This window comes from Mobula birostris, chromosome 19 (genome assembly GCF_030028105.1).
Source record: "Mobula birostris isolate sMobBir1 chromosome 19, sMobBir1.hap1, whole genome shotgun sequence".
In the NCBI taxonomy this organism is placed as follows: Eukaryota; Metazoa; Chordata; class Chondrichthyes; order Myliobatiformes; family Myliobatidae; genus Mobula; species Mobula birostris.
This window is the reverse complement of record NC_092388.1, coordinates 69,461,259-69,474,143: the sequence shown is the minus strand read 5'-3', so window position 1 is coordinate 69,474,143 and position 12,885 is coordinate 69,461,259. Positions and strand designations below refer to the sequence as shown.

The following is a 12,885-nucleotide window of genomic DNA, read 5'->3' as shown; positions in this document are numbered from 1 at the left end:
TTCTTCCCTGATGCTGTAACCCTGCTGAACCTCACATCACAGCACTAAGCAGTATTACACCCATACTGGACTGTCTCAGAACTTTTATATTGTGTGCTGTAGCACTTACTTTTTATTCACAATTATTTTGTAAATAACACTATTCTTTGCATTTCTGTTCAGATGTTAGCTGCATTTCATTGGCTTTGTATCTGAACTCCGCACAATGACAATAAAGTTGAATCTAATCTAATCTAATATTTCTGCCTCTACCACCACCCCAGGCAGTGTATTCAAGGTACTGTACCTACCACCTTTTGTGAAACTTGCCCCTCAAATATTCCTTTGAACTTACCCACCTTAAATGTATCCCCTCTGCATTTCAACATTTCAACCCTTGGAAAAAGATACAGTCCATCAACTCTATCAATGCCTCTCATAATTTCATAAACCCCTATCAAATCTCCTCTCAGCCACTGCCACTCCAGATAAAACAACCAAAGTTTGTCCAATTTCCCTCGAATACAGGCAACATCCTGGTAAAGCTCTTTTATCCTGTCTCAAAAGCCTCAACACCTTCCATTAAAGGCTGGAACTGCATACAATATACCATATGTGGCCTAACTGTAGTTTTATAAATTCATTTCTGAATCCAATTGGCCAATTCACCATGGATCCCAGGCATCTTAATCTTCTGGATGAGCCTCCCATGAGGGACTTTGTCAAACGTCTTACCAAAATCCATGTAGACAGCATTCACATCTCTAGCTTCATCAATCACACTCGTCACCCTGACAAAAAAACTCAATCATGTTAGTAAGACACACAAAACCCTGCTGGCTCTACCTAATTAGGTCCTGGTTTTCAAAATGCTCATAAATCCTATCCCTAAGAATTCTCTCAAGTAACTTCCCTACCACTGACATGAGGCTCACCAATTTATAGTTTCCAGGATTACTCCTCATTCCATTTTGAATAATAGAACGATATTAGCTACTTGCCAGTTCTCCGGGACCTCACCTATGGCTAGAGAGGACACAAAGATATTTGTCAAGGCTCCAGCAATCTCTGATTTTGCCTCTTTCAACACTTAGGGTATATTCCATCTGGCCTTAGAACTTATCCACCTTAGTGCTTTTTAAGAGACCTAACATTACCTCTTCCTTTACCTTGAAATACCTTAGCACATAAATACAATCAGCACTGATTTCCCTTTCTTCCACATCCTTCTCCTTGGTAAATACTAATGTAAAGTATTCATTAAGGACCTTATTGACATCCCCTGGATCCAAGCAAATGGCCCCCCTTTATCTTTGAGTGGTCCTAACCACTTGATCCTCAAGTTCTCCTCTTGCATCTGATGTACAGTATGTATAGAATACCTTGGGAATGCCTTTAATGCTACTTCCATAATCCTCCTGGCTTTCATAATCCCTTTCTTGATTTCTTCTCAGGCTTCTTTATAATCCTGAAGTGCTCTGTTTGATTCTACCATCCTCAGCTTTACATACCTCTCCTTTTTTTCTTTACTAAATTCATCACCTCTCTCGACATCCAGACCATGATGTAACCAGTTAAGATACTTTGTTGACTTTGAGATATCCTCAAAGTTCAAAGTAAAAGTAAATTTATTATTAAAGTACATTTATGTCATCATATACAACTCTGAGATTTACTTTCTTGATGGCAATCACAGTAAATCCAAGAACCATAAAAGAATCAATGAAAGACTGTACCCAACAGGGTAGACAACCAGTGGCAAAAGACAACAAACTGCAAATACAAAAGAAAAAAGAAATAATAAAAACACAAAAAAAGAGCAATAAATATCTAGACCATGAGATGAAGATTCCTTGAAAGTGAGTCCACAGGTTGTGGGAACAGCTCAGTGACGGGGCAAGTGAAGTTGAGTGGAGTTATCCCCACTGGTTCAAGAGCTTGATGGCAGAGGGATAAAACGGTTTCTGAACCTGGTGGTGTGAGTCCTGAGGCTCCTGTACCTTCTTTCTGATGGCAGCAGCAAGAAAAGTGTATGACTTGGATAGTGGGGTTTCCTGATCAGGGATGATGCTTTCCTGCAATAGCACTCCAAGCGGATCTGCTCAGTGGTTTTACCCATGATGGACTGTGATACATCCACAACTTTTTGTAGGAGTTTCCGTTCAAGGACATTGGTGTTTCCATACCAGCCTATGATGCAACCGGTCAATATATTCTTCTCTACACATCTATAAAAATTGTCAAAGTTTTAGATGTCATGCTGAATCTTCGCAAACTTCAAAGGAATTAGAGGCACTGCTATGCTTTCTTCATAATTACTCTTACATGCTGGGTCCAGAACAGCTTCTCTAAAATGAAAACACTAAGGGATTAAAAGTTGCCAACTCTTGCCGACTTTGATCCCACTCGATGTGGGCTGGTTCATGGACCTTCAATTTCTACCTCCTGAAGTCAATAATCAGCTCCTTGGTCTTGCCGAAATTGAGAGAGAGCTTGTTGTTGTGGCACCACTCAATCAGATTTTCAATCTTCCTTCCGTATGCTGGTTCAGCCAACAACATTCGTGTCATCAGCAAACTTAAATATGACATTGGAGCTGTGCACCTGTGCTGATGGAGATTGTGGAGGAGGTGTTGTTGCTAATCCGAACTGACTGGAGACTGCAAGTGAGGAAATCCTGGATCCAACTGCACAAGTATGTATTGTGGCCCTGTTCATAAAGCTTACTGATTAGTGCTGAGGGGATGATAGTATTGAATGCTGAACTGTAATCGATAAAGAACATCCTGATGTATGCATCTTTGCTGTCCAGAAGTTGAAGGGTTGAGTGAAGAGCCAATGAAATTGATTTTACTGTGGACTTCTCCAAGTAGACAAATTGGAGTAGATCCAAGTCAGGCAGGAGTTCCTCAAACAGGCAGCTTCATGAATGCACCCAAGAGAAAACAAAATACTTGAGAATTTGGCAAGCTTCCAACAAGCCATACAGAAGTCACATGATACTACGTTAGGTGGAAAAATCCTTTCCTTCATAATATTCTTCCATCGTAAAGGTCTCAGAAGAAGTGAGTTGAGGAAAGGTGGTAAGTAGGAGGGAACACAAAATATTCTGCAGATGCTGGAAATCTTGAAGAACATACACAAAGTGCTGGAGGAACTCAGCAGGTCAGGCAGCATCCATAGGGAGGAATAAATTGTTGATGTTTTGAGCCAAGGCCCTTCATCAGGACTGAAAAGGATGAGGAAAAAGCCAGAATAAGAAGGTGGCAGAGGAGAAAGAGTACAAATTAATGGGTGATAGGTAAAATAAAGTGAGGGGCAAGATGAGTGAGTATGGATGGGGGAATGAAGTAAAAAGCAGGGAAGTGATAGGAGGAAGAAGACAGGGGCTGAAGGAGGAATCAGATAATTAGGACAGTTGACCATGGACAAAACAGGAGGAGGAGGGAGACCACAGGGAGGTGATGGGCAGGAAAGGAGTAGAGTTGGTATAAAAGGGGAGCCAGAATGGGGAATGAAAAGAGAGAAGAGGGAAGGGATAGAAATTACCAGAAGTTCAAGAAATCGATGTTTATGCCATCAGGTTGGAGGCTACACACACAGAATATGAAGTGTTATTCCTCAAACCTGAGAGTGGCTTCATTGTGGCAGTAGAGGAAGCCACTGGCCAACATGTCAGAATGGAATGGGAAATCAAATTGAAATGGATGGCCACTGGGGAAACCCTGCTTTTTGCGGCTGATGGAGCGATGGTCATCGACAAAGTAGTCCCTCAATCTAAGTCGGGTCTCACCAGTATAGAGGAAACTGCACTGGGAGCACTCAATACAGTATATAATCCCAATAGACTCAAAGGTCAACTGATACAACTATGAGGTTGATTCACTGGGGGTAGTGGGAGTGGGGAAAGAAACCCAATTGGAGATCAGATGGCATCAATAGTAAGGGGAGGTAGGAGTGGTGATGTTAAAGATGACATCCAATTCTCTGGCAAGGGCCCAGGAAGGGTGGCACACTCCAGCTAATACCAGTCAATCCACAGATTAAGCCGAGTTTCATTGACTGAGAATCAGATATAAAGCAAATATGCTCAATTTATTACAACTACGGTGTCAGGCTGTGTTTCTGATAAAATAGTGACATCAATTTTCACAACAATTACTGAATTTACTGTTATTGGTACATATATAACCCCTGTAACACTTTGAACCAATTCCCCATCTCCCTTACCACCACCCTCTTCTGCATTCACCCATCTAGAGGCAGTGCAAATATTTAATAATTAAACTTTGCCTTCCTCAGCTACTAATTAAATGCCAAGAAGCTGAATTACCTGAGCTGTCACAAGGTGGAGCATTATAGGCATCATTGGAAGGCACATCTTCAAATGTTTGGCTTGAATTGTTGAAGGATGTCTGCGTCCAGAAACATTACACAGAGCGCAGAGTACATCACCTAGATGTCAAACAAGTATTTATAAATTGATCGCCAAACCAGTTTCATGAACAAACTTATGGACAATGCAGTAGTCCAGCTAGCAGAGCTGATGATGTACAGCAGCAGTAAACTGAGTTCAATCTAAACTTCAAATAATGTTCTCCCTATGAATACATCGTATTCCAAAAACAAAGTAATATTCAGCTGGCAAAATAGTCCAACTATGACTGACAAGGGAAGTAAAGCTAATGTAAAAACAAAAGAGAGGACATACGACAAAGCAAAGATTAGTGGGAAGATAGAGGATTGGGAAGCTGTTAAAAATCTACAGAGAGCAACTAAAAGAATCGTTAGGAGGGAAGAGATGAAAAGATGCCAACAAGGATAACAGATTGCAAGTAAATTGATACTTGTCACTAGAGGAATCCAACACAATCACAAATTGTAAATAAGGTAAAAAAAAACTGCTGTCCTACTTTTCACATCTTATTTTATAATCTTACCTATAATTCCTGGCAGTTCATGAACAATGTGACAGATTAGCAGATCCAGACATCTGGACAAGTATTCATTGTTGATTTGCTGTTCTTTTCCTTTTCTGCTGTCTCTTTCAATATACATAACTAACCTGCAATTACCAAAGCAGAATTGATTAATATCAATAACTCTTTAACACCCTTAAGTCACCAAAGCCATACTAATAATTTTGGTTTACATGTCAGAGTGCAATGGCATATAATCTGATAATATACATTTACAGTGGCATGCAAAAGTTTGGGCACCCTGGTCAAAATTTCTGTTACTGTGAATAGTTAAGTGAGTAGAAAATGAACTGATCTTCAAAAGTCATAAAGTTAAAGATGAAACATTCTTTTCAACATTTTAAGCAAAATTAGTGTATTAATTTTGTTTTGTACAATTTTAGAGTGAAAAAAAAGGAAAGAAGCACAATGCAAAAGTTTGGGCACCCCAAGAGATTTGAGCTCTCAGATAACTTTTACCGAGGTCTCAGACGTTAATTAGCTTGTTAGGGCTCTGGCTTGTTCACAGTCATTGTTAGGAAAGGCCAGGTGATGCAAATTTCAAAGCTTTATAAATAGCCTGACTCCTCAAACCTTGTCCCAACAATCAGCAGCCATGGGCTCCTCTAAGCAGCTGCCTAGCATTCTGAAAATTAAAATAAATGATGCCCACAAAGCAGGAGAAGGATATCGGAAGATAGCAAAGTGTTTTCAGGTAGCCGTTTCCTCAGTTCGTAATGCAATTAAGAAATGGCAGTTAACAGGAACGGTGGAGGTCAAGTTGAGGTCTGGAAGACCAAGAAAACTTTCCGAGAGAACTGCTCGTAGGATTGCTAGAAAGGCAAATTAAAACCCCCGTTCTCAACTTTCAGGGGAAGATTCCTTAATGCCAACCAGACCTCTTCTCCTGGCTTGAATGGCCTTACCTGTTGAGGGAGCCGATCAGCCTGCCAGGAATGCTGTTTCTGGGCGCACAGCAGAGAAGCCCTGGCTTATCTCCAGGTGCACTTGTAGCGCTGGATCAGCTGTTCGGCAGCAGGAACTCCTACGTCGATCTCCTGATCAGGGAAGAGCAGGGGCTGGAATCCCTTCTGGCATTCAAAGGGAGACATACCAGTGCAGGATGACTGGAGGTTATTGTGGGCGACCTCTGCCCAAACCACTTGGGAGCTCCAGGACCTAAGGTTGCGTAGAAAGGTGGATGTGGCCGGTTCCAGAGGTCGACCGTCCAGCACCTTGACGTTAATCTTTTCTCTTAATTCCTGAGTTAGCGAGAGAGATGTCCATGAGATTCCCAGCTGCACCAGAGTCAATAAATGCCTGAAGTTCATGGTCTGAGACCCCCACGACAAGGAAGCTGCGAGCATTACAGAATTGGGGGAAGCTGACTGAAGAGGAAACCGACCCATCAGGATTCCCCTCCCTGCTGACGGGTATTCTCTTTTACCGGACGCTTGGAACATGCCGCCCGGAAGTGTCCTGGATCACCACAGTAGAGGCAGGAACCTGTTCTCCGGCGCCGCTCTCTTTCCTCCTGAGACAGGCACATGCGCCTCACTTGCATGAGCTCCTCTGTGGGCTGGGTGCTGAGTTCCTCTGCCTTGGCGCAGGACAGCCTCCTGACCCCGGACTGTAAGATCAAAAACACTCCTTAAGTCCGCCATGAAATGTCGGAATGACTGGGCTGCGGGGTATCTTTGCTCCCATAAAGCATTGAGCAGGCTGAGTGGAAGTCCGTCAAGAAGATTGACCATGTACCATGATGTGTTGGGCAAGTTTAACCCTCAGATCTGCCACAGTGCATTTTCATACTGCACTGTGTGACGCTGCAAGTCAGAATGCTCTCAACTGTCCATCTGCAGGAGGCGGTGAGTATTAATGTGCTCAGCAGCTTGGTATGGCAACTGCTCTGCATGTGACTGCAAGAAACCGCAGACAGTTGTGGACAAAGCTCAGCCATCACAAGAACCAGGCTCCCCTCTATGGACTCTATGGACTTCCCACTGCCTCAGTAAAGCAAAAGCAAAAACCATATCCACCTCAGGAATTATCTCTGCTCCCCTCTCCCATCGAGCAGAAGATACAAAAGCTTGAAAGCATGTACCACCCAGCCCAAGGCCAATTTCTATCCCACTGTTACCAGACTCTTGAACAGACTTCTTGTATGATAAGGTGGATTTTTGGCATCACAACTTACCTCGTTATGATCTTGCGCTGTATCATTTATCTGCACTGCATGTTTCTCGGTAGCATTTACACTTTATTCTGCATTGTTATTGTTTTACCTTGTTCTACCTCAATGTACTGTGTAATGATTTGATCTACATTAACAGTATGCAAGACAAGCTTTTCACTGTACCTTGGTACATATGACAATAAATAACCAATTCCAATTTTAAAAAATGAGAATATTCACATTTGGAAATAATCATGTTTTTTAAAATTTATGTGTTTTGTCCTGACCTATGGCATAATGCAGAGAAAGACAATCATGTAGTAATTATATATACAATATTTTTGCAAACCAGGAGGTATTTTTGATGCCAATTTATGATGAAAGAGTAAACTGCACTGTAGGATGTTACACGACTAAAAGGTCAGATTTCATTCTTCTGAAAAACTATTTAATTTTAGTTCTTACTATATCTTCTGTCTTTATTTTAGATTTCCAGCATCTGCAGATTTTAAAAAAGTTTTCATTCATTCTCTGTAGTCAAATAATATAATACTGGGCATCCAAAAGGCTTGCCTGTGAAGAAGTATCAGGCTGCAGAGGTATGAGAGAGTGCAGACAAAGGGTACACGAGTAATGAATAAGGTGGTCACTCAGCGTACACATGTACAGGTTATCTGCTTCATTTTCAAATATTACCTAAAAAGAAAATGTAAGAGAAAAGCCCCAGCAGATTAGTGTGGCACTTGAGCTAAACATTATTCATAATGTTCTTTTGATATATGTCAGTGTCAATGCAGCACCTGCATTTTGCAATTGCAGTTAATGAATAATCATTTGATCTTATAAAGATGCATAAAACCATAATGGGCATAGATAGGTAGCCTTTTGCCCAAGCTTGGGAAATCGAGAACAAGAAGTAAGTTTAAGGTGAGAGGCAAAATATTTAATAGGAACTTGAGGGGTACTTCTTTCATTTTACATAGAGGATGGTACCTATGTAGAATGAGTTGCCGAGGAAGAGGTTGAAGTAGGTACAATAACAACTTTTAAAACACACTTGGATAGGTGCATGGATTGGAAAGATTTATAAAGTATGGGCCAAGCACTGGTAAAAGGGCAAGCTTGAATGCGGCATCTTGGTCAGCACGGACCAGTTGGAGCAAAGGGTCTGTTTCTCTGCTCTATTATTTCACTCTATTTAGTAAAGATGTGCAATCAGAATAATGTGAGAAAATTTCAGTATAAGTGGGGATTTACCAAGAAAATATTGAAAATAGTATTTGCATGGAATTGTACCCTCTGTGATTGCTTTTCTTTTACTTAATATTGTCCATTAACCACTAAGAACTGGATGAAAATGCAGGTTCTATCCTGAACTTTAGTACTACTTGTGTGTAGTCTGCACATTCTCTCTGTGACTGCATGGGTTTCCTGCAGGTACTCCAGTTTCCACCCACATCCCAAACACATGTAGGCCGGCAGGTTAATTGGAATTTGCAAATGGGTGAGCAGGGGAACCTGGGGAAAACTGATATGAATGAGAAGTTTAAAAAATGAAATTAGTATAGAACCAGTGTAAATGGGTGCTTGATGACTGGCATGGATTTGGTGGGTCAAAGGGTCTTTTCCCATGCTGAAGAGCTATACCACTTTCACAATCCTACAAAGAATAATTAATATGAAGTTTGATCATATATCATTCTGAAAGTAGAGAATTCTGTTAATTTGAACTGTCTCCCTGGGGCAATGCTTTTATATTTTGTAAATCTCCCAGTTCAATAAATTAATCATTTAAGAACTAACAGCCCAGAGCAATGAACTCTGTGCTAATATCTTCAGGTCCCATAGGCTTTGATCTGGAGACTCAATGCTGCAGCTGCCTATGCTGGCTTCCAGCCACCTGTTAGGTTGGGTGTACTTCGCCCACTATTTTTTTAAGGAAATGATATCTACACCTTGAGCCATTACTCCTTCCCCCCCCCCACCAGTAACTGGGTCCCAGTGATTGTAATGAACAGTCCCACAGTGAGCAGCACAAATGTGACAACAGCTATCAAATGTCAAAGGGCAAGTCAAGTTTTAATGCTTCTTCAAGGGAGTAACCACAATGATAAATTTTAAAATCCCTATTTTGCAATTTTCTATGGTGACCACTAACTGGGCCCAAGGGCAACTGTACTACACAACAAAACTGAATAAAAATTCAATTTCGAAGCTACTATCATTGCGTTTCTATTCAAGGATATTGTTATTTATCAACATTGGTCATTGTCCAAATGGCAGCTTAGTCAAGCAATTCAATTCCCACTTCAGAGATAGTCTTGGCTAACGCTCCGGGGCAGTGCTGAGGGCAACTATATTGTCTGCAGCGCCTCTTCTCAAATGAGAAGTTCAACTAAGATATTGCTTATTCTCTCAAACGAGTACAGAAACACCTTTCAAACCTTCTCAAAAGAACAGGATATTATTTCTAAGCTCTAAGAATATTCATGCTATCTCAAATTGGCGGCTTTATTTCCTACAATAAAATTGTTAAATCTATTTAATAATGATAAATGTTTACTCTCAGCCATGGGGACTGAGAGGAGTGGGGGGAGAATGCTGCTGGAAAAAATATACATCACACTCTAGTATTCACACTATTATTCAACGTATAAGTCTTCAAATAACTTCCAAATGACCTGTCATCTCCTTCCCCTTTTTTAAATATCGAATGGCAATGTAAACCATTGTTAAGGTTAAAAAGTACTAATGTAAAAATTACAGCAAAAATAAATCAAATGGATGCCACCAAATGGAACAGCAAATCTTGGGAGGATGGTGCTGTTGATCAGCCTACATCTACACTGCCCAAATGTATACATATAAATAAATGTATACATGCAAACACTCAACACAAAAGTGCTGGAGGAACTCAGCAGGCCAGTCCTGTCAATGGGGTTCGGCCCGAAATATCGATGGTACTCTTTTCCATAGATGCTGCCTGGCCTGCTGTGTTCCTCCAACATTTTGTGTGTGTTGCTCCAATTTCCAGCATTTGCAGATTTTCTCTTGTTTATGATTTAAAAACACTTAATTTGAATTTGCCCAGTATTCTCAGTAATCTCAGGCAGCTGCATGTGAATTCCAGATATATATACTGTATATTAAATGAGATTACTGCAATTGGATATTTTGAGTTCAGGGAGCACTTTAAAAGGGAAGTGAGGGAAAATAGCAATACATTTCATTTCATTTTCCAGAGTTCAAATCATTGAAGGCATGTGTTAAGTCCAACCCTGAATACAAAAGAAGCTTCTAGATATCACATGATTCTGAGTGTTCTTATTTCAAAAACAGACAATAGCAGAATGAACAGGAGTGTTTCCCTGGCTTCAAGAAAACAGCATGCCCCTCATTTCCCTACACTCTGGTGCTATTCAATTGCTAACCCCACCCCACAAACTTGGTATTTTTCTATTTTTATTCTTGGTTATATATGGAAGTTCCACATTTACAAAGCAAGCAATGGAAGATTGAAAACCCCATGTTATCCTGTTAATGCTCTCCATCATTAATGTGCAATTACTCGAATGAAACAAATTTATAAATTATTTCCTTCAGGTTGACTGGAATTCAGGCATTGAAACCCCATCTTGATTTCACAATAAACACATTTCTTGCATAAAATTTAAAAGAATCATGAATAATATTTTATGTACATAAAAATGATATAATTAATTCAACTGCAGCTAAACAGATACTCAGAGTACATTCAAAATATAGACATAATCACAATTTGTGGAAAAATATCTTCCACATCATAATTAGCAGTTGAATCAAACCAGTGGTTATTTATACTAAAGCAATATACGTAGAAATGCTCAACAAAAATAAACTTTGGGTGCTGAAACTCTAAAATAAAAACAGAAAAATGCTGAAAACACTCAGGCACCATCTGTAGAAAGAGAAATTGGGTTAATGTTTCAGATTAATTAACAACCATCAGAGTTGATGAACTATGGACCTGAATTGTTAATCCTATTTCTCTCTCTATTGATGCTGTCTGAGTATTTTCAGTATTTCCTGTTGTTATTTCATATTACTAATCAAGCTGGAAATATTCAGAAAGGTCATTAGACTAAAGCTCTAACTGTTCTCAGCACAGATATTGCTGGACCTGGTGAGTATTTAAAACAGTTTAGATCTTAATTCCAATTTTCATTTGTATCGCTGCTCCCCTTACCTGGATTGGCAACAAAACAAAAGCATTTCCTTGTTATTCCGCAAAACTTCTAGTAAGACAAGAAAAGCTTTTGCACGGATTACTGTTAAAGGACTTTCCAATAAGCGGACAACCTTTGTGACAAAATCCTGCAGAAAAGGAACAATTCTAGTGAGATAAAGTTGGATCAGTCTCAATGTGTACAGTTCCTTAACAACAATAATGCTTATACAAATGAAAATATGAACCTTTGACAGTATATTCAAAGTTCAAATTTCAAAATAAATTATTGAAGTACATACATGTCACCATATCCAGGGGTCCCCAACCTATTGCGCATCGCGGACTGGTTTGATATTGACAATATTCTTGCGGATCGGCTGACAGGGGGGTGGGGGGTGGGGGGTGGTGTTCAAGTTCAACAGTGCATGACAGGGAATGAGGAAAGGTGCAGCTGACTCATATCGTTTCATATCGCCAAATCATATCGTTTCCTTGGGGACCACTGCCATATACAACCCACCGATTTGTTTTCAATAAACTCAATGAAAGACCGCACCAACCTGGGCGTTTAACCAGTGTGCAAAAGACAACCAATGGTGCAAATACATAAAGAAAGAAATAATAATAATAAATAACTCAATAAGCAATAAATATTGGAGGAGGAGCTTAGGAGAACAAAAGCGCCTAATGGCGACTCCTTTGTTTGCATCTTTGGAAACAGCTCCAGTCCCATCTTTAATATCTCTAATTTTCCCTTTCAGGGTTCTTTTGAAAACCCTGTCCTGGAGTTACATGCTGAATTCAGTTCTTTGTGGGAATGGGACCCGCTCTTGGGGGTCTCATGACTGGCTGCTATTCGATATGCCAAGGATATGGCCTAGAAGAGTAGCGCACCTTCAGGGGTTCTGGGATTTCGAGGTTCTGGAGACGGGCGGACTCGAGGTCAGTGCCACTGTAGGAAACTGGCATGTGGTGGGAGACAGAAGATCGAAAGCAGCAAGCTGGCTGCTGGCTCTGTACCCAGAGCCCCGAGTTCTTTGGGCACAGAGCTCGGAAGAAGCAATGCAACAGACTTCTAACATCGTAAATCAGCGAGTTCTTATGTTTCCTCTCTCGCACAGAGACACCTCTTTTTCCCTCATTAGGGAGAGAGAGCCTGTGGTATGTCGAATTACTGGGTGAACGAGTAGTCTTTGGGGTACGGCAAGTCTGTGACTTTGCTGATGCTTTGCTGCACGCTTGAGTGCTTGGGGGGGCACTGATGCTTTTTTTTGCTGGTGGGGAGGGGGAGGGATCTTCGGGGTTCTAACATTTAACTGTCATTCATTCTTTGGGGCACTGTTTGTGAAGAAAAATTATTTCAGGATGTATATTGTATACATTTCTCTGACATTAAATGTACCTTTGATACCTTTGATATCAAGAACATGAGATGAAGAGTCCTTGAAAGTGATTCCATAGGTTATGTAAACATTTCAATGATGGGGCAAGTGAACTTAACTGAAGTTATCTCCTTTGGTTCAGGAGCCTAATGGCTGAGGGACAATAACTGTTCCTGAACCTGG

The 12,885-nt window shown here is 40.6% G+C and overlaps 1 protein-coding gene across 8 annotated transcripts in view; it reads right to left on the bottom strand.

Moving 5' to 3' along the window:
* Positions 1 to 12,885, bottom strand: part of ulk4 (unc-51 like kinase 4) — a 702,256-nt gene that overhangs the window by 403,082 nt on the left and 286,289 nt on the right. For all 8 annotated transcript variants that reach the window (XM_072283788.1, XM_072283790.1, XM_072283793.1 and 5 more), the window contains 3 exons: positions 11,339 to 11,466; positions 4,920 to 5,044; positions 4,313 to 4,434 (listed from right to left, as the gene is read on the bottom strand). In XM_072283788.1, coding sequence (XP_072139889.1) covers positions 4,313 to 4,434; positions 4,920 to 5,044; positions 11,339 to 11,466 — 375 coding nt within the window. The remainder of the gene's footprint in view (positions 1 to 4,312; positions 4,435 to 4,919; positions 5,045 to 11,338; positions 11,467 to 12,885) is intronic.